At 41.5% G+C, this 23,079-nt stretch overlaps 1 protein-coding gene across 2 annotated transcripts in view; it reads right to left on the bottom strand.

The window, feature by feature from the left end:
• Nucleotides 1–17,054, bottom strand: part of Sntg2 (syntrophin gamma 2) — a 193,530-nt gene extending 176,476 nt beyond the window's left edge. The window contains exon 1 of one of the 2 annotated variants that reach the window (XM_021179141.1): nt 16,836–17,054. Coding sequence is in view for 1 of the 2 variants with exons in the window: in XM_021179140.1 (XP_021034799.1) it covers nt 16,836–16,907 (72 nt within the window). In the remaining variant the exon portion in view is untranslated. The remainder of the gene's footprint in view (nt 1–16,835) is intronic. The other variant, XM_021179140.1, reaches the window with a different exon arrangement.
• Between the last annotated feature and the right edge of the window lie 6,025 nt (nt 17,055–23,079).

Raw genomic sequence — 23,079 nt, forward strand, 5'->3', positions numbered from 1 at the left:
AGAGAGAGAGAGAGAGAGAGAGAGAGAGAGAGAGAGAGAGAGAGAGAGAGAGACTCTACTGTGATCTAGTGATGTTTTTTTCCTTGGAATGTAAAGTGGTCTTATTTTCAAAAAATCAATATAATTCATTATATTAACAGACTAAAAACAAACAAACAAAAAAATCCATGCTATCATCTTAATAGATGCAAGACACACTTTATAAAACTCAAAATATTCTTCTACATGAATCCTAGAGGTGGGGCTGTCAAGATAGCTCAGCATATAAAAGCATTCACTGCATCCTCTGACACCTGGATGGCCTGAGTCCAGTCCCAGGAACACACATGGTAGAAGCAGAGAGGCAACTTCTGTGAATCCTCAAAGGAATTCTCCTTTAGTAAAGATGGCATAAATGCATATTAACAATAAAAAACTATATGTTTCTCTTTTAAGATCAGACATGAGGCAAAATGATCTCTTGTCCTTTACCTGGGCGATACTATACCTGAGGGGCTACAAATTGAAATAAAACAAAAATAAAAAGATAGAAAAAAAAAGATAAAACACTAAGAAACAAATACCTTACGCACAGGTAATCTGATCTTGCATTTTTAAAAGTCCATAGATGAACGAGACAGCTTAGTGGTTAACAACTCTTGTTGATCTTGCAGGGACCTGGGTTTGGTTCCTGGCACCCACATAGCAGCTCAAAACCATCTGTAACTTCCATTCCATGGCATCCAACATCCTCTCTGGCCTTCCCTGGCACCAGGTATGCACATGGTATATATACATACATGCATGTAAAACATTTTACAAAAGTAAAATCATTTTTAAAAAAGATGCCAAGGAGATGGGCATAGTGATTCAGGTATGCCATCCTAGCTCCTTGGGAGGCAGAAGGAGGCTTACAATCTCAAAGACTACCTGGGCTGCATAATGCATCCAAGACCAAGCTGAGAAATTTAGTTCAGCTCTATCTCAAAATAAAAGTAAAAAGAGGGCTCAGGATGTAAGTAGCTCTGCTGTAGGGTGTTTACCTCGTGCTCTCAATAGACCATATCTGTTCTAAACTCAAGAGTCAAAATTAGTCCTTCTTCCCTCAAGTTCTATCACTCGGGTATTTTGTCACAGTAAATGAAAAGTCACTAAGGCTGTCAGACTACAGAAAGCCTGAAGGCACTGAAGCCAGTGTAGGATACCCTGGAAAAAGTGGTACTGTAAGAAGGAAAGGTACCTCAGCAGCCCACACCAATGTGCCTCAGACGGCCCCCAGGCCGTTCTCACTGAAACACTTGAAAACGGCACAAAAAGCACCTTGATTAGCTTTGTGTACAATTAATACCAAGAAGGCTTGCTTCAGCGGAGATTCCTTTCCTAGGAACGAGTGAGTATTTCTCAGAAGTCACAGACACACTGCAGTTATTTATCTACTCAGAGCTGCCTGAAGAGTTGATGCTTTGTAAGCCATGCCCGTGTCCAGGGACAATGGTCATCTCTGAGCACTGCAAGGGAGAAAGCAAGACCTCAGAGCTCAGGAGGACCACCCACAATTCAAGGAAACTGGTACTTCCCTCAGGAAGAGGAGACTCTGAAGTGAGACAGCTAAGAACACGCAGTGAGTTTCCCTGGCTGTGAGTGTTTTTCACATAACCTCTGCCAGCTGACTTATGGTATCCAGTACAGAGTCACCACTATAACTTAAAAAGTTCTGAAGTCGGTTTCAAAAGAAGATGTAATGTAGTTTAGCATTCATTGTTTCCACAGACGATTTCCTGGCATCTAATCCAAAACACCCACTGTTGAAGGCAGTTAAAGAAAAAAAAAAAAAAAAAACACTGGAAAGAGATACCAAGCTCAACTTAGTAAAATGAATATATAACGTCCAATACTATAAGTCTAATATAATTGTGTTTTGAATGTATATATATATATATCAGATCTAGATATGTTCATTATTAATTATTAATTTTATTAATTTGGTTGTGAGCACAACTGTCGAATATCAGAGTGAGGCATGTCCGGGTCAATGACTTCCACACAAGTCCTCATGCACATCAGGTCAGAGTGAGGCATGTCCGGGTCAATGACTTCCACACAAGTCCTCATGCACATCAGGTCAGAGTGAGGCATGTCCGGGTCAAACGACTTCCACACAAGTCCTCATGCACATCAGGTCAGAGTGAGGCATGTCCGGGTCAAATGACTTCCACACAAGTCCTCATGCACATCAGGTAATGGGGCAGTCACCTACTCATCTTCTTGGTACTTTGACAAAATGTTTTTTCAACATTTTCAAATTTTAAAAAATTATGTATCATGTATATAAAAATTGCCTCTTTGGAGCACGTTCCCTTCCTAATTTACTTTAAGATAAGCATCTATTTCCATTTTAATACAATTTGGAATTTCTTAGGTTATTCTATTTAAATTTGTGTTTAGCAATTTTTCATCTTCAATTGTGCTTTTGTTTTGGAGGAAATTTTAGATTCATGTAATGCTGAACACTTCTCGAATCATGCTTTCTATCTGTGGGTGTTTTAAAATCTCAAAGCAACAGAGTGGTAAAAGTTGCAACTTCTAAACCTCTGAGATCACCAAAAAGGTAACATGAGCCAGGCATGACCCCAGTTTCCTGATTAAAAAAGAATGAGAATTTTGTTCAAAGTCAAAATCACCAATATTCACCTGCATCTGTCCTCCCAAATCCAGCTACTGAGGGAGTTAGGTCAATGACCAGGTGAGAACCAGACTCCTGCTTGCTAGAAGATGTGTTTATTCTCTATTTGGAGTTAATACTATCTTTTCTCTCTCTCCTTTTTTAAACTTTTAGTTTTCTAACTTATATACCTCTTCCCAGTCAGATCTGAAGTCAAGATAAGGCTCCTCCAATCTCCCTCTTTTGTACAATTGTCCTATTTTCCTTACTTGGCTTGATTACATAGCATTGTAAGTAATTAAAGAACACATCCTTTCCATCCACAGGGAGGCATAGCCTCTGCTTTATAGGTAAAAACACTCATCTCAACCGATTATGTCTGTTGCTGAGGCTGATGCCATTTCCAGGAAGTCAGAAACTAACCCCACTGATGCACAGTTTAAGGTGATGTGATTAAACAGATGATGGTTAAGTGGAGCATGGACAAGTCATAGCTACAAGGCAGCAGTGTGTCCCCACTGCCCCACCCCTCAGAGCCAGGGCTTCTCTGGGATGGGGAAAGTCAACTCTGCCACACTTAGTTGGATGTCCAACTCAGCCTCTGCTATCCAACAGCAGACAGCAGCTCAGCTCTGAAACAACCATCACTGATTGACACTGCTTCCCTGGGAATGTGCTCCTATGTAAGACAAGGCAGACGGAGTTCAAGACAGCACAACAGTGGTGAGGAAACCAAGTGACTATGCCTACAACGGTGAGGAAACCAAGTGACTATGTCTACAACTTAGATCAGGGGAAAGATGTGCTGGCATGGAGGGTCCTTGGGAAGCTGTATCTCAGAATTCTACTTGCTAATCCTCCATTGAGTATGAAATCAAAACAGATTATCTCCCAGAGTCGTGGTGATGAGCCAGAGTCCACCATTTCCATCCGCTATTTTCCTTACCCTTACAGAAATGATGTAAAGAGGGAAGGATTCGGTTGGGTTCTTGGCTTGAGGAAGTTCAATCCATCAGGGCAAAGAAGACATCGTGGGGAAAGTGGCTCATAGCTGTGGCATGGGGGAGCAGGACACTGATGTTTTTAGCTTACAAGGATTCAAGAAGCAGAGACCTTGAGCCAGAACCTGTTCAGGCTGTAACGCTTGCACTTGATTCAGAGGAAAGGGGCAACCACTTAATCATGAGGGAAAGAAATGAGAATGGAGAAATACAAAGACAAATCAAAGGCAGATGTCTGAAGTCGTTGAGAACATAGAACTCCATTTTAGTCCATCCAAGAGTCCTAAAGCAAAGAGGATTTCCCCTTTGCATGTCAAAGTGACTCCAGAGAATCCAGAAATAGCATTCCTCTAGAAAGCAAGACACTGAAAACTCGTAGGTTACCATGATCTGTTTAAAACGATCACAGCTTCCACTAGATCTGAGTAGAACAGGCATAACAGCAAGCATTGTTGAGTTGTTGGATATTGAGGGACCTGGAAGAGACCCTTCTCAGCAGGGAAAACAGGTCCTTGAAGATAGCCAATCTGCTCCACAGCCACCCAGGCACCATTCCACTTCTGAGTGCAACTTGGGGGCACCCTAAGGCTGATGCTGCTGCCTTGAGAAAACTCCAAAATGAAAACATGCACCCTGGTTCACACTAGGGATTCTAAGTAGCCAAGGACATTGGGAGAGAACAGAGACAGGAGTCCATAGGACACAGTGAGTTTCCATCAGTCCTCCGCTTAGAGATTCATGGACACATGGACAGCAAATGTATGAGTGAGAAATGAGCCAAGGGCAGTTGTAGTTCTCATCCTGACCTGAACTGCTCAAAGTCTTACACGATGCCAGTAACAAAGCAAAAAAAGGGTTTGTAGCCATGATATCAGTGAGGGTGAACACAGTATGAGATCCATCATGCAAGGCATGGGTGAACACCCACAAACACCAACTCCGGAGGTGTTCTCAAAGATCACCAATACATTATGAAAATGTTAGAGGGACTAGAGGAGCCATTTTCTAAAAGTTAATTTTAGACAAACCCGAGTCTTCCCTACTCAACAGGAAAGTTGAATGCCCTGTGTCAATACTGGATACAGGTTGTTCTGAACATTCCCTCAAAAAACCACTCTGAAATTTAACTCTCATATGGGACAATTAACCCTAGAGTGGCTCAGGTAACGTGAGGGCAGGTCACGTTACCCTATGGTTAACCCTATGGTGGCTCTGCTAACAAGGGCGTAGGTCAGTTAACCCTAAGGTGGCTATGTTAACATAGGTGGAGGTCAGTTAAGCCACCAGGAGGTCAATTTATCAAAGAGGAATCAGTTATTCCACTTGCAGAAAATGAATAATTACTACTCCATTAATTACAGTTGTTTGGGAAAAATAAATCCAAACGATCTAAACTGGAAACAAGTATGGCATACTTTAAAATGATCCTGACTTATGAAAGCACATGCACATGTCTGGATTTTAGGAACCGCCCTTGTGTCCCAGCCAAACCACGTACAGGGAGGCCCAGGAGCTATTTCTCCCCCAGGCTCCTCTACATTTCACACACATTCTATATTGAGGCACCCGCATGGACTACCCACACAGTCCTCAGAAGCTTAAAGGTACTCAGACCACAGAGGGTGGCAGAAATACACAGCTTGCAGCATCGGCTGGTGTCCTGGACTACCCAGAGTAGCAGTTCTCAGAGCAGCCTCCAGCTAGGTCAGCTGGCCTGGCCATCTTCACATTGTTTCTGCATGGAGCCCTACCTCCTATCTCCTTGCTCCTTCTCAATCCAAGAAAAGTGGTGACCAAGGAATTGTAGGGCATTGGGACTTCAGAGGGAATTGCCTACACCCTGCCTTCTTAATGAACAACAAAATGCCAACCTACAAGTATTCACCTCTACCTGATAAGAAAGCAAGATTCTCTGAGGCCACAAGAGAAGCTGGCAGAAGACCTGGAAGGAACAACTGAAATACCCAAGGCCTTAGAATCTTCAGAGACTGCGCCATGCCCAGCCTCCCCTGGGCGAGACTAATTACACAGGGCACAGAGAAGCAGCTTTGCTCAGAGACAGCCACTTCATGGAGATCTGAACTTCACCCTAATCAGACAGTTTTTCCATCTCACCCTCCCCCTCCCCCCACACACACAGTTTAATCACCAGCTCCCCATCTACCACTGAGACTAATTTTAACATAGAATGTAGTGTGTGTTCATACCAAAGAATATATCTGGGTTGTAACATCGCCCAACCCATTAATTCATTCATTCATTCATTCATTCATTCATCTATCTATCTATCTACCTCCCTACTACCTACCTATTTATTTATTTATTTATTTATTTATAGGAGAACCCTGGGATCTCCCCCTCCCACCCCCGTTAGGCACACTGTCATGTTACTGACCTATTATCCTTAGCCCTCTGTTTATTTTTTACTTTGAGACAGGGAATGTTGCCCAACCTGCCCTTGAACTTTGCAACCCTTCTGTCTTAGCTTCCTAAAATGCTGGAATTACAAGCTACTGACACCAGGCCAGCCTTGGAAATTAATTTTCATCATTAAATCAGAATAATTAACATCCTTAATATAGTATTAGATGCTCATCCAGTACAGTTCATTTTGTATACAGAAGAGGAGGGTATCCTATGTGTGTGATTAATCATTTCATTATCATTGGCTATTAGCAGTTCTTGAATTAGAATCTAAATCCTCCTATTTTAAAGCATTTTGTTATCTTTAAATCCTAATGTCACATTTGATATCACAACTACATAAATAGCAGTATATATGTATATATATATGTGTATATACATATATACATATATTCATATATATAATGAATATATGGCATATATGTTATATATGTCATAATATGTTATATATGTCATATTACTGTTATATATGTCATATTACTGATTTTATATATATATATATATATATATATATATATATATATATATAAATTTTAATTTTTGACAGTGTTTCTCTGTGTGTAGGTCTCCCTGTCCTGGACCTCCTTCTGTAGATTATGCTGACCTTGAACTCACAGAGATCCACATATTGGTCAAAACCTACAGTGTTTCAGGTAAGCTGGAGATCTGTGGTGTAGCTTGTTTATAGTTAGAAAAATGTATCACATTTTGAAAATTTGTAATAAAGTAGGTTTTAAGTTTTTTAACTACAAAAAATTCTGAAAAATATTTTTAATTAGCAAAATACTTTTAAGATTTAAAAAATTGTATATTGTTCTAGTTTTAAGAGAGTTAAATAAAATCAATTTTGGAAGTTCACACTACTTTCTCATATCTTTCTAGATTTTAAATAAACTTATTTTGTCAATACCATTTTTTTACATCATAACATTTTTTGAGTTATAAACCCATTTTTACTGCATTTCAAATCCTAAATACCAATTTAGACAATGTTGACTTTAGATATTTTTTCTTCTAAAGCAATTACAGGAGTTTATACGGCCTCAGCCAATTCAGCTTCAAAAAAATGTCATATCTTTATAGAACTTTCAAGATGCCATTTTTTACATGAAAATATTGCTCTCTGGAGTTATAACCAAAATACAAAATACAAGAAAAACTGCAAAAGGAGCCAGGCCTGGCATCGCACCCCAGGAAGAATGGCTTTGGGGAGTCAGAGGCAGGAAGAATTCAAGTTCAAGGTTTTGCTGAGCCACATGGTGAGGATGGAGACTCAGTCTCAACAAAACCAAAATAAATGAGCAAAGTAAAACAAACAGCAACTATCCTTCAGAGACAGAAGGTTAATACATGAGCTAAAGTATCCAAGATCAAGTCTTTTGTTATTATAAACTGAATTATAAAGTATTCTTTATCAGTTTGACTTTTCCATATTGTGAAATCATGTTTGAAACAAGGTTTTTGTTTTTGTTTTTGAGTTAACTCAAGAGGAAAAATCTTTCTCAAAATTGATAGCCACAATTCCAGAAGTCTCATTCAATTTTTTTAAACATTCATATGGCTGCATTTTCACAAAATCCTGCCAACAAACAAAACAGAGAATCTGATATAAACTTATTTTGTCAATACCATTTTTTACATTCTAACATTTTTTTATATCTCCTCATATGGTCTCACACAGTGTGTCCAGGGCACCAATGTCCACCTTCCCTGATCTTCCCGCTGTCTCCAGTTTGAGGTAGTGACCAGAGTAAAACAGGAGACTTCAAATGTGGGTTCATTTCTTCTGTGTCGCTCTAACAGTCCACCGTCAGAAACCACCGGGGCTGGGAGCTTTGCTTTGGCTCCGAGTCTCAGAGGGTTCAGCTCATCATGACAGTGAAGGCATGATGGGCAACACTCCAGCCTCAACAGTAGGGAACATGTGGCAGTTGTTACTAATCGTAAGATAAACCAGGGAACAGACAGAGCAGAACTGATTCCAGGAGTGGGTGTCGCCATCAAACACCCACACTTAGTGACATACTTCCTTCATCTAGACCCCATTACCTAATATACACAGAATGGTAAAAATCAGAGGTGATGCATGTTACATAATTTGGCTTTATAGTTAGTATACACTTTCACATACATACTTTGTATATGTGTATATGTGTACAATGTATATGTGTATATGTGTATATATATATATATATATATATATACATACATGCACACACACACATATACATTTTTGTCAATTGAACACTTAAAAGTTATAGCAAAATCATATCCCAATCACATCCTCTGAGTAAGGCAATATTAACCACATGCAATATCATAGATCATTAAGATGTGGCTTTAAGTTTAGGAGACCATTCTTCTACTCCCTATGGAAGACATATGGAAAGGCAGAGCTAAAGACTTACCAAATATATTAAATATTTTGTCAAAGAAGCCTCAGTGGAAAACCTAGCTCAGTTTGTCAGAACCCAGCCAACTTTTGCAGGAACGATGATGGTTCTAGGTTTGCAAAACTGCATGAAGTCACCAGACTCTGGACTTGCTTCTGACAAAGGAATGGTACAGTAATGGCCATGACTTCACACTACTCCACATGAGTGACAATGGCCAGCCACCCTTACTGAGATGATCCAGTACGGACAGAACTACCAAACTGCATAAGACATACTCTTAGGAACTTGTCCAAAAAGTGAGAATCAAAGCTGTGACAGCATCAGGTCAGGAGAGCAATGATCTCCCTTCAGATCAGTAAGGTCTCTTAAACGTACCTGTGCTGCCTTCTGTGAGTTCCCTGTCTTTCTGAGCAGGCAGTAGAACCCTGAATCTCTTCCACTATGAATGTGCAAGGGAAATAGAAACCTTTGCTCTAATAGCCTTAGTTCCACAAAAACAGGTGTACTGTGTACATGTGTGCTTTGTATAGTGAATGGCATTTGTGTTGACTAAACATGAGTGCCACATGTGTGTGTTATGAGTTGCAAGCATGTGTGTGGTGTACAAGTGTTCTGTGTGCTTTGTATGTATATAACGTATATGAATGTTGATCCACATGCATGTATATACACTCATGCAGATATACAGATGCATATGCTATGTACATGCACACATACAAAGAAATGTAACTGATATATGCATATGTGTAATGTGTGTCTATCTGAACATGTTGTGCCTGTGTATATAATGTGCACTGTTTGTATACACATTTTGGCATGTACAGTTATATGAAGCGTGCAAATGTGGGATGTATAGGTATAGCACACATGTGTAACTAGCACATTTATGACGTATGTGTACCTGTGCAGAGCAGGCTGCACACAAGCCCCTCAAATCTATCCCTCCCTCTGAGGCTGAGCAGGCAAGTCTCTCTGCATACTCTCAGCTCTGTATCCTTTTTCCCTCAACCCCCACACCAGATGTTCCTTCGGTTCCTTCACCTCTGGTTCTCAAAGTATTGACTGTCTCACAGACTCCCCTATAGAAGCAGAAGCCACCAAAGAGATGGAGCCACTCCCCCTAGGCATCCTTGATCAGTGTAATCACTACTAACCTTGCTCAAGGATGTGCTTCCATATCACAAAAAAATCTTCCCTCATCATTAGCCATAAAATGTACACAGCTTCTGTGTTTCCTCTCTCAATAGCCTCTGCATATATTTCTGGTTATTCTGGTCATAAGCATGGGAAAGGAATCTGCTCACTTAGGTCTTCAGTCTGCCAGGAAGCCAGCCAAACACCATGGCACACACCTGTAACCCTAACACTTGGGAGGCACAAGCAAGAGAATCAGATGTTTTTGTTTTGTTTTGATTTGGTTTTGTTTTTTAAATTTTTATTAGGTATTTTCTTCCTTTACATTTCAAATGCTATCGCAAAAGTCCCCCATACCCTCCCCCAGTCATGCTCCCCTACCCACTCACTCCCACTTCTTGGCCCTGGCGTTCCCCTGTACTGGGGCATATAAAGTTTGCAAGACCAAGGGGCCTCTCTTCCCAATGATGAGATTCCACCTCACACTAGTCAGAATGGCTAAGATCACAGTCTCAGGTGACAGCAGATGCTGGTGAGGATGTGGAGAAAGAGGAACACTCCTCCATTGCTGGTGGGATTGCAAGCTTGTACAACCACTCTGGAAATCAGTCTGATGGTTCCTCAGAAAATTGGGCATAGTACTACCGAAGGATCCAGCAATACCTCTCCTGGGCATATACCCAGATATTCCAACTGGTAAGAAGGACACATGCTCCACTATGTTCATAGCAGCCCTATTTATAAGAGCCAGAAGCTGGAACGAACCCAGATGTTCCTCAACAGAGGAATGGATACAGAAAACGTGGTACAATTACACAATGGAGTACTACTCAGCTATTAAAAACAATGAATTTATGAAATTCTTAGGCAAATGGATGTATCTGGAGGATATCATCCTGAGAGAGGTAACCCAGTCACAAGAGAACCAGATGTTGAAAGCTGTCTTGCACTACAGGGAAACTCCAGTGTCCCAAAGCAACAACAAAGATAAATAAAGCTCTGTAATCAGACAGGGCCTGAGCCAAGTCTGTATCTGCACTCCATTGTACTGTCTTTAGTTTGCAGTAGATGGATGGACCACAAGTAGCTCAGTCAAGTCCTGTCAGTTATGCATGTATGCATTTGGTCACATTCACAACCAGACAGTGTTTTCTAAATAGTATATTCTTCAGTATCATAAATTCTCACTTTCCAGAGACTGGTGGCTCTACTCAACATGCACACTCTCAATCCCTCTCACAGGGCATAGGAAGTACTATTCTATACTATAGTATACAAGAAATACTGTATTCCTGTATTCCTATAGTATACAGGAAATACTATAGCTAGTGTTTCTGATTACACCAGGAAAAGATACTATCTATCTTGTTGCAAACACAATAGCTTTTCTTTTCTTTTTCTTTAAAGCAGGAGTTGAAGTTCTACTATGAAACAAATAATGTTGCAAGCAGGCAGAATGTCCTTCTGAGATGTTTAGCACCAGCCAAAAGATAATTCTTGGTGGAAATGGGCACAGTAGTATCAAACACAGGGTATGCTTTCAACTGTTAATAAGGTGGCCTTTTTCCCAATATCTAGAAATAAATAAGAGAATGTCACTAAAGCCGACAATGTCAACACCAGCATGTGGGTATAAACAGGTTGTTTCTGGCCCCTGTGGAGTCGGAGCATCCCAGGTTTAAGGTAGGAGAAGTAATTTCACAACACTAGGGACATAATGAACACTCTAGGTAATTACAGTGCAAAAAGTCAAACTGATAGAGCCACTTGGAGAAGTATAATTACCTGAAGAAATCACTAAGACAATCTTTAGCCCTGGGAACAGAATAAATTACATTTAACCATTAGTGGTTATACTGATGTGTAAAATTAAAATTTAGCTACTGTAAAAATAAAATGGCATAATTTCAATGAAACATCAATAAGCTAATAATAAGTATAAAATAAGTGATCAGCTCAAGAACTAGAATTGGGGCTTTCTCCTCTCCTTCATAGTAGTAACTGCTAAGAATAAACACTGCAGAATCAACTACCAGGGAATATAAGTGACACCTCAGACTTGCCTCCTCCTCCTAAGAAAAAGGGCATAATTGCCACTCCTTTAGAGATACTATTGTTATCAGAGCTGGGGTTGTCGCTTCCTAAAGGCCAGGCACAGGCACACTGCTCCTGAGGATGTCACAGGGAAGCCTCAGAGCTATACAGATAGCAGTGGATGCTGGTGGGAGGTCCTGGCTGCACCAGCAACTAGAATGAGCCAGGGATAGGGGAGCTAGGGCAATGCCAGGCTAGCACAGCTGTCCAGGAAACTGGAAAATTAAGGCCAAAAGTTCAGAGGGCACAGTCTAAATAGTCAACACCGGTCTGTGGTTGACTCTACGATGCTCAGACATGTGGACATCAGAGAGGAAATGCAATTCAGGGTTTAGTAGACGCCAAGCCTTGAAGACATATTCTGTGAACCCTTAAACAGAGCCAGTCCAACTAGAATGACTATAGACATTTTTTGGGGGGCGGGCAGAATGAAATAGTGGCATAGTTTGGGGAGCCCCAGGACCCAGTAACAAACAAAAGGTTATGCAAAATAGCTTCCAGTGGCTACACTATATACCCAAGTGTGAAAACCCAATTGAGGCAGTCACCATATTGGGTCAGGAAGAGGGGAGGAGCAGTGATCAACACACCCTAAAGCTGAGCATCTGCCTGCAGACAAAGGCACAGAGGTCTGGGACTGTGGCAATGGGGGCAGCCCTGCCCTCAGTGAGGCAGATGACAAGCTCAGCAAGTGGAATGCAGCATGACACCACTTACCAGAGGAAAAATCAGTCAATCAATGGGAGACACAAGTTGGGAGTGGCCCACTTCCTCTCTTTTACCTCATCTTGGAAAGGGCAAGGGGAGGGGGATTTCTCTGTTCGAGTCCTAAAAGCTGAGTCACCCAGCAGTGTGGGAATGTCCTAGATGCAAAGTATTTGTTTCTCATGGAAAATAAATTATATATCTTTTTGGGATCACTGACAATCCTACCACCCTTCACAAATATGGACTGTTTATTAAGAAATTGGGTGGAATCCTATGGTTGTATTTTACCTATAACACAGTACTGCCACTTAGATCTCTAACTGTTTGAATCAGTTCTAGGAATGAGATTCAACAGTGTTGTGTGATTTTCCACCTAGTTACTTCAATTAAAATAAAAATAGATACGTTTATTCTCCACCAGTCAGGGTTTAAATGAATTTACTACTGTCTGGAGTGAGGTGTACTTTTCTTCCTGGAGCTGGGGTCCAAGGAACAGTGATGAGAGAAATAAACTCAAAAAATGAAAGTCAATGACCACAGTGACACACAGAGTGGTTTTAATATCTCATGTGATTGTATTTATCGTAATACAAGTCAGAGCTGTAACCAAGTGGAATCCGTCCAAATGTCAAATGGATTCTGGTGCCTATCCAAGCTGGGTCAGTCAAAATGCTGACAGTTTAGAATCAGCATCATTCTTTCACAATACAAAAACATTACTGTAAATATTAGGGCAGATAATATGTTAGGCAGGTAGGGAAAATGGCGATAAAACGGGTTAAACAGAATGAAAGTTTAGCAATTTTGGAGTAAGTCGTCTCTGAAATTAGCATACCTTATGTGTTAAAAATATAACCTGACATTTTTATAACTTTGCAATTACAGCCTTAAATAAGCTAAAAAGGCATAGTCGTTTTCCTTAAATCTTAATTATTTGCCTAATAAAAATGTAACGGATGAATAATAATACCAGATCTGAAAAGAAATGTTTAACAAGGAAATTCAAACTGAAAAAGAATCACATAACCCTCACAGCACTTTTTAATAGCATGTGTTGAAGCGTGCAGGATGGTATAGAGTTTTAGCTGTCTCTGGGCAGGGTAGGATTTCAAAGATGCCCTGTGTGTCCTTGGGGGTAGAGAAGAACAGCCAGTGCTCCCAGAGGAAGCCAGGAATGGCCTTGAGTGGGGATCAAGTCCGCAAGGGGAGCTTAGTGCAGAAATAGAAGGGATAAGCCGGCTTCCACAGGCTGAATGGGACTCCAGGAAGGCCGAGGATTCAGCGCCACCTCCTGTTGGCAGAAAACAATGCAACTTTCCAAACCCATGTGAGCTCAGGGCAGCAGTGGTTACTGGACCACAAGGGAAACACTCACCAGTACAAAACCCAAGTGCCTTTTCCATGAAACTGTTAATGTCTTTTCCTTAGAAGGCCTTTAGAAACCTTCTTTATTTCATCATATACAACGAAATCGCTCAGTCTAACTGAATAGCCAGTTTCTGAGAACCATACTACCTAGATGTATGCATAATGTATGCATGCATCGTAGCATTACAACATACTACACTGACATATGTCATATGTACATTGTAATTTTTAAATGACAGTTAATTGCTAAGGGTGACTGGTGTCAGAATGCAAGTGACCAATAAGAATTGCTCTGGAGAGGTTACAGGTGAGAAGGGGGTAAGTGGGCTTCCCCGGCTAGGATTGCTAATTTTCTCCAATGCTAATCAGTGAGTTTCTCTTTATACTATAAATACAGTGCAACCCCTGGGTACTAGCACAGCACAGCACAAGGGAGAAGGAAGGAAGGTAATCACAAGGGGTCTGGATTCAACAGCTTCCCCTTCATCCTGTGCCTCAATGCCACCTTCTCTGGCTTCTCAAAAGTGTGTTGTACGAGCCATCCTGGAATATATGTCTAGATTACAACCAAAAACTATACAGATAAGTAGATATAAGAAGTTGTTACATATATTTCAAGAAAAAGGGGACAAATTTAATTTCTGATATTTTTAACAAGTAGATTCAGGTTTCTAAATTAGATCCTGTTTACATGTTCACCATGAGGCATGTTGTCTCCTGGTAAAATCAAGTAACTCCTTGCTTTAAAATACGTTGGGATTGGCCTATGATGTCACAGGCACCAAAAGAAATTCTATTGGTGAGATCAAAAGTGTCTGAAAGAAAGACGGACACACGTAACAGGAGCAGGAAACAGGGGAGTATTGGGATCCTACAGCCTGCTTAACTTATCTCTGCAGTAATAGCAGCTCTGAAAAAAAAATGGCTAAGAGATTCCATTACGAAGCTTGCCTTCAAAATGACTAGAAATCTCTGCACCTTCCCACCGGCAGGATAGATCATCCTATGAATTTGCAGCTTACCAGTTCACACTGCTGTGCATTGAAGGGTGACCACTTAAAAATAGAAAAAAAATACTCAATAAACACAAGTCCTGCTAAGAACTGCGGACTCTTAGTCTATGGAATGGTTGATTCTCAGAACAGAACTTTAGGAAATGGCCTAACTCAGAAAATGTGTGTGAGACACCAAATCTGGCCCAATTGCTATTATTCAAACAAGCAGCCATTATAATGAATAATTATGCTTTTGACGCCAGAGAGAAAAAAGTAAGACTACATTAGATCCAGTATAATTATTTTTCTAAGTAGATGCTCTAAATTCTGTGAACACTAACGATGGCATAGCTAGGCATTGCAAGCTCAGTAATGTTATGCACAGTAATTGTTAAGAAACTGCGGAATTCTTCAAAGGTGTCTATGCTCCTGGGACTTCTTAGACATCATTCATCAGAGGTTCAAGTACTGCAGCATGAACTGCAGGTAACACAATCCTAGGATTCTGAGAATGTGCAAGTGTCAATCTTGGCAGATTTACTTTAAATACAACCCCGAACCTCACACACTGGAGTTTAGCACTACATTACTGCAAACAGTTCCCTTCAAGTCCAGTTCTGATGGGCCATCTCACATCATCAAGGTTCCTGTGACACCTAAGATGCTGAACGGGTCTTGGACTGTCTTGCAACTTAGTGATTGACGTGGAGCTCAACAAGCTTATTACAAGACTTCTGTGTCATGCATACACTTAAAACTGAAGTCTGCCAAAACTCATGGAGAGGTTCAACGTAAAATAAACCACTTCAAGTCTTCCTCTAATGGTAACCGTTACTAACAAGACTTGTTGCAAGAATATTTCCCAAAATGCACTGTGGGAGGACATTCTATTCAAGTCCCGAGAGATATACACCAGAGAGCCAGTGGCACTTGCTTCCTTCTATTTCCAGGTAATCTAAGTGGATTTCCTAAGGTACGAGTCCCATCTACTGTACTTGGGTAACTACTCACATTACAAAGTATTAAAAAAAAATTAAAACAAACAAAAAAACAAAATCTCACCACATCCCACCCAAAATGTGGAAGATGTTGAGGGACTCTGTCAGATGGTTCAGTTTGCAAAGCAGATACACTGGTCTCAACACATTAAACATACTACTGTGCACTAGCTATTTCTGAAGCCTTGTGACTGGACAGTTAGCAGTCACTCCAGCCTACAGTCTTAGAAACCTTTGTTACCCTATAAGGACCTTATTCTCCTGTAGTGCTGAAGGCTTGGGCTCTTGAGCAAAGTTAAAAAGGAGGCGTGACTGCACCCCAGGACACACACACACACACACACACACACACACAGCTTCCTAAGGCCATGATAAACAGCTGCTGGCTTGCACCCTTTCCAGAACACTTGGCTGAGCTGTGTGGGTGGCAACTTGAAGGTTTCCAAGAACTTTCCGTTTTTGTTTAAATCAACATTTCAGGGTTTTGTCAATCAATAGTTTCGTTTCTTTTAAAAATAGGGGGGTGGGTGGGTAGGACCTAGAATAGACTTTTAAAAACATGTTGCAAAGTTGGCCCATCAGCATTCTCTTGGTTTCTGGGCGATACTGAGCTGGTGGACCAAGCGACAGGCAGAGGCAGTTGGCACCACACCTCATCAAGGGGACAACAAGAAGCCCTGCATAGTGCCTGAGTGGCTGCCAGAGCCCTGCCTGTGACCAGAGAGACCACTCCTTGGAAGAAATACTGGACAGAGCCCAAACCCCATGGTCTGGAAGACCTTAGTTAGCACGCAGTAAAGGAAAGCACCTGTGCCCCATGACCCAGATGTTAAAGATAAGAAAATAAAAACCTGCACGCTGGTAACTGTGAGGCAAGGAAGACAAGATTGCGGTGCCCAGGGGCTAGTGTTATCCACTATGCCCAGGGCCCAGAGCCAACCCCCGCCCACAAGAGCCACCCGGAAAGGGGGACACAAGGACTCAAGAAAGGAGGAGGCGCTGGGAGAGGAGGGTAGGCAGGGAGACTGAAGGGACTCAGAGGTTGAGGAAGAGGGCCTCCAGGGGACCCCACTCACCCGCGCGGGCACCAGTAGGTGACTAGGACGCCCGCGGGGGGCGGCCAGGGACTGCGATCCCTCGGCGCTCATCGCCGCCCACGCGGCTAGGCGTGCGCTTCGGGCTCCGGAGCTCCTAAGTCCAGCGCCAGCAAGGCGCCCGCGCCCCTCTGTGGACGGGCTGGGGCGGACAGAGCCAGCAGCCACTGCGCTAGCAAGCAGGGCAGGCACGGAACCCCGCCCACCTCCCAGCAGCCCAGCCCCTACTACTCTGCTCACCGCCCACCAAGCCCCGCCCGTTACCATCAAGCCACGCCTCATGCCCGGTAACCCCGCCCATCAGCTCTGCCCTTCCACCTCCTGTCAGTGAGGGGTGAACTGGTTTGTGAGCTGGTTGCCACCTCCTTGCGGAGACCATCACTTCCCCCACCTAGGTCAGCAAAGTAGAAAGCTGAAACAAGCTCAGATGCGCGCATCCCTTAGGGTTGGAAGGCTAACCGGGCACCTGGGTCATTGGGGACCAGGAAGCTATTACCAGTGGATTCTGGTGATACCTTCACTGGCACTTACAGATGCTTCCTGGCCACTTCTGCTGGCAAAGCTTCTTAGATTCTGAGTGTAGTGGTACTTTGTCCTGACAACAGCCTTGGGTCCTTTTGGTGTCTCCGGACTTCCACACCGTAGCCTAGCCTGGCTACCCTAAGGACCCGCTTTCTGGGAAAAATGAGAGCATATGAACGTAATAATTCCTTCAGCCTCAGTGGTCTCCATTCCTGTATGCCTGTCTTTTCCTCTCTTGGCATCTGCTTAGGCTCCAGTTCCCATCTGAGGGCAGCTTGGAATCTGTACCCTAATTTCACTCTGCCTCCCACAAAGGGCTCCAGCTTAGTCACCAGTCCCAGTTAAGAACGTCTCTTATTGACCAAATTTGTAACAAAAGAAATATCATAAAAGTGATATTGGGTTTTATAGATTCACATCATACTAGTATAAATGTAAATAAAAATTAGTCTGGGCTAAAAGTCTATGCCTGTCTGCATCCTCACCCAAGGGTTGCCAATACTTAAGTAAAAAAGCAAACATATATTTTCCTCCCTCTTCAGGTCTTATACCTCAGCCCCATCACTCACAGGCATGTATGTGCCAGTGGACAGCACCCTGCGATGCTCATCTTTACTGCTGCACTATTAGGAAAGACTGGCAGTCTAATGTGGGGTTTTCATGGCCCACAATGGACAAACAAACCATGCACAGCTAAAACCTGAGCAGTCCTCGGTTTGTGACCCAGCAGTACAGGAGCAAAGCTTTCCACATTCCCAAGTCTTATTTAGCACCTGCCTACAATTCTGTGGCTTTGGTTCATGGACAAAGAGGGTTAAGACCATCTTTTTATGCTTTCCCAGTATAAAAAGCAAGCCTTAGATGACTGGATAAAAAATGTTTAGCAATTTTTGTTTGTAGAAAAACCTAGCATAAGAATGAGGTCATGCAACTCATTTGAAGTTGCATTTTGCAAAGTAGATGAGTTCAATCTCTGAGAAATCAGAGCTCTAAAGATAGACTTTTTACAAAGGGAAGACTCATCCCATAGTCTGAAGGAGAGACAAGCAGGTAGTTATTCATCATGTTAGAGTTGGTAGACTGAATATTAGTTCAAATTTTGCAAGTAGAAAACGACATGGGCATCTTTTGCTGAAACCTAAGATAATTATTAATTTGGTAAATTCTGTGTCTTTCTTGGTGCTCCTTGGAGCCCTGTCTGTACTCATTCTGTTTCTTGATTCAGGATACGTGACATGCACCGGGGCTGTCTCAGGAAACTATACAGTTCAGGCTTGAATTGTAGTTTCTCAGATTTTGTGCATCAAGAGCTAGGGTTGCTCCTAAGAGTTCTCCTACTTCATTTCCAAAACAGTGGGGCTCCAGTTCACCAAAGTTAACAATAAAACATTGACCATCCAAAAAAAAAAAAAAAAAAAAACTGAGCAGGCCTATGTGGTGTGAATTTCCTACAGTTTGACTCAGAAGTTTCCATGGTGCAAGTAGAGCTGTTTCCGGAATGTTCCCCAAAGTGAGTCACTGTCTCCTTAACTGTTCCCTCCAGTTAACAGAACTCCGTAAATGTAGCACACAGCCATGGCGACAGGAAAGCCAAGGCACTGGGAACCGGCTGAAGCTGGTGCATTGCCTCTACAGTCAGGAAGAAGGAAGAGAGGAATACTTGGTGTTCAAGCAAATTTCTCCTTTTTATTCAGTCCACAACTCCACGACGTGCATCGATGCAACCTGCATTCAGAGCGGGTCTTCCCACCTCACTTAAATCAATATAGAAACTCCCTCACTAACATGCTCAGATGTCAGAATGCAGTCCAGGAATGGAGTCTCCTGTGAGAAGTCTGGGTGCTTGTGGGAGCACCACAAAGAAAATAAGACAAGAGACTGGCAACCTCACTTTCTTCAAACCAAGGGATGTTCCTGGGATGTGTTTCTGTACTTCTGGGTATAGTGGATAGCTGTGAGTTTCTTCAGATGGCTTATTACATCTTGCTACTCTAACTCAATTAAATATTTATGCCTCTATGGAAAAACATGGTTTTTTGCCACGTGACCTTTGTCCCTGTGACTGGATACAGCTTGAATTCATGAGAATGTTACCCATGTGACTTTTCTTTCCTCTCAGAGTATAAATTGTCTGGGGCTCTGTATAAAGTTGGCTATTGAGACCTTAATCCACCTCATTTATTGGCTTTATTCTCCCAGATCTCATAGCCTCTGGAGCTGTGACACCCACAGTTTGTCTTCCAGAGGTGGTTCTGCTTTCTTCCAAGCAGATAGTATTAACCACAAGATATGCTCACCCCATATCTCTGAAGCAGAGGAGAGGAGGCTGTCAGTGGTCTTGGCCCTACTGGCTGCATCAGAGGGACACAGCAAATGTCTGAAAGACTAACCACGAGGCCTGCCTACTAATAGCTAAAAGTACCTTCTGTAATGCCACCCCAGGGACCCTGTCTTTGACACGTGGGCCTAAGGGGGATACTCAAAACCAAACTGTATGTAGTCCCATCCCTCCGTTTGAAGCTTATGCTTCCATATCAGAATTTGTTTTTTTGCTAATATAGCAAAGACTGATTCAAATTATACAGATGTTTCTAATAATGTCCATTCTCTTTTGCTTTCTTTGGCTCCAGGTCTAGCTCTGGGTCTTGTGTTACTATGCCAGGAATTGCTTCAGTATTGATATTTTCATTTTGATTGACCTCTTTCCTTCGTTTGATTTATTAATATATACTTTTAGGGCTATCACAATACATTAGACTAGAAAGCATGATGTTAAATCTGCCTCAACTCTCATCATGTTAACTAAATCACTTGGTTAAGTTAATGACTTTTGACTTATCCACTGTAAAATGAGGTAATGCATATTGTAAATACTAAGTACATTTTTTGACCATAAACATGAATTGGGTTCTCCATTTCTGAAATGTGATTCCTCAAGGATGAGTAGCCATCTCACCTAGGATCTGTGGCTCAGGAGCTGAGAGTTACTGGCCATGAAGGTCTTCTGGGCTCAGGTGGCCCTGGAATTATGTTCGGGTCACAATCCTTCTCCTCCAGTTATCTTCAAGGAATGCATGTAGATAGCATCTGATCTCCCTCAAAGCAAGCAATATGGTATGATCTCCAACAACTGTGTGGCCTAGCTTCAGCAAGTGCCCACAGTACTGCCAGGAAGGGAGACTGTGATCTACTCATGGGCACTGTTCAGCCTTTGTGTGAAGAAACAGGGACAGCACCAGCAGGAGAGCATCCAATAAGAGGGACTGCAATGTCACATATGTGATAGTGGGTAGTTGGGATGGCCACTGGTGTGATCCCTGCCCATGTGCATCATTGAGAGTGGCCAGATAATAATTTTATAGTGTCATTGTGTGTAGGTGTGTAGGGGGATGTGCACTAGACTTGGATTCATGATCATTTCAAAAGTACTTTGGCTTTTTGCTCATCAATTTTAATATTTCCTTCCATGTTGTACAGGCTTACTATCTGGAGTTCTTTATGATTATTGGGAAGGATACTCAGCATATTAATATTGTCCTTCCTATTTTCATAATCTGTGTATTCATGCTATAGCTTTTTTCAAGCTTAGTTTTTAAAAAAACTTTATTAAATGTTAATTTTACATATGACTATTTTAATTGATATTTATAGATTTTAATGTGTCAAATTAAAGCTGACAACTTTCCTTTCCCCATATTCCTATATTAATTCTTTTCAACTACACAGGTTTTACTTCTTTTTTTAACAAGTCAAAACTCAGTCATATTTGTCAACTCTGTTTTTCTGTCTCTAGTCATTTTTGATCAGATCACCTTATCATTAGTCAAGAGCTATTATAATAAGGCTGTGAACCCAGTTTTGCCTCTGTAATTTTGGAATAACATTATTTTACATGAGACAGTTTAGGGGTGTAGCATTACCCTCATGCAGTAGATTATGACATGAGCTTTCTCAGAGAGGCAGACGCTGACATTACCCACAATATAAAAGATTATTGATCACACATGGGTTGGACACTGGTGCAAGCAGGTGTGTGGGGCATTAGCAGCATGGGAAGAATTCTGCCTTGGGTCCTCAACAGGCCTGATGAAGCTACTTTGAGGACCTAGAGCTCCAGAGATGGGGGAGATGGAGTCCTGCACATTGTATCCAGGGAGGGCAAGTGCAGGAGAACATTTATGGCTGTGCTCATCAGTCATATGGCGAGGAGAGAGACTGAGGTTCTGTGGGTGACCCACCTACTTGAGAGCTTGTGCAGATAATTTTAGACTGATTTCACTTATGAACATTGATGCAAAAATACTCAATAAAGTACTCACAAACCAAATCCAGGAACACATCAAAAATATCATCCAACATGATCAAGCAGGCTTCATCCCGAGGATTCAGGTATGGTCCAATACATGAAAATCCATCAATGTAATCCACCACATAAACAAACTGAAAGAAAAAAAAATCACATATCATCTCATTAAATGCTGAAAAAGCCTTTGACAAATTTCAACATGCCTTCATGTTAAAACAATTAGAAAAGTCGAGTATACAAGACACATACCTAATAATTATCAAATCAATATACAGCAAGCCAATTGCCAACAACAAACTAAATGTAGAGAGATTTCAACCAATTCTACTAAAATTAGGACAAGCAAGGCTGCCCACTCTCTCCCTAGCCAGAGCAATAAGATGACTAAAGAGATCAAGGGGATAAAAATTGGGAAAGAAGTCAATGTATCGCTATTTATGGATGATATGATAGTATACAAAAGCAACCCCTAAATTCTACCAAAGAACTCCTACAGCCAATAAACACCTTCAACAGCACGACTGGATACAAAATAAGTCAAAAGAATCAGTATCTCTTCTTTACACAAATGATAAATGGGCTGAGAAAAAATTGGGAACCAACACTGTTTACACTAGCCCTTGAATAATATAAAATATCTTGGTGTAACTCTAACCAAGCAAGGGAAAGAGCTACAGGACAAGAACTTCAAGTCACTGACGAATGAAAAGGAGGAGTCCTAAGAAATTGGAAATATCTCCCATGCTCATGGATTGGTAAAATTAACATAGTGAAAATGGCCATCTTACCAAAAGCAATTTATAGATTCAATACACTTCTCATCAAAATTCCAACACAATTCTTTACAGACTTTGAAAGAGCAATTCTCAATTTCATATGGAAAAAACAAAGAACCCAGGATAGCCAAAACAATACTGAACAATAAAAGAACTTCAAGAGGCTCTGTGCCCCGGTGTAGGAGAATGCCAGGGCCAGGAAGTAGGAGTGGGTGGGTTGGTGATCAGGGGGAGGACGGAGAGAATAGGGGGTTTTGGAGGGAAAATGAGGAAAGGGGATAACATTTGAAATATAAATAAAGAAAATATCTAAGAAAAAATAATAAAATTTAAAGTGTAAAAAAAGAAAAAAAAATTCAGGAGAAATCACCATCCCTGACCTCAAGCAATACTACAGAGCAATTGTAACAAAAACTGCATGGTATTGGTATAAGAACAGACAGATTGATCAAAGGAATCAAATCAAAGATCCAGAAATAAACCCACATACCTATGGACACTTGATTTTTTTTTTATACTTTTTATTAGGTATTTTCCTCATTTAAATTTCCAATGCAATCCCAAAAGTCCCTCATATCCTCCCACCCACTCCCCTACCCACCCACTCCCACTTTTTGGACCC

This window comes from Mus caroli, chromosome 12, assembly GCF_900094665.2.
Source record: "Mus caroli chromosome 12, CAROLI_EIJ_v1.1, whole genome shotgun sequence".
Taxonomy (NCBI): domain Eukaryota; kingdom Metazoa; phylum Chordata; class Mammalia; order Rodentia; family Muridae; genus Mus; species Mus caroli.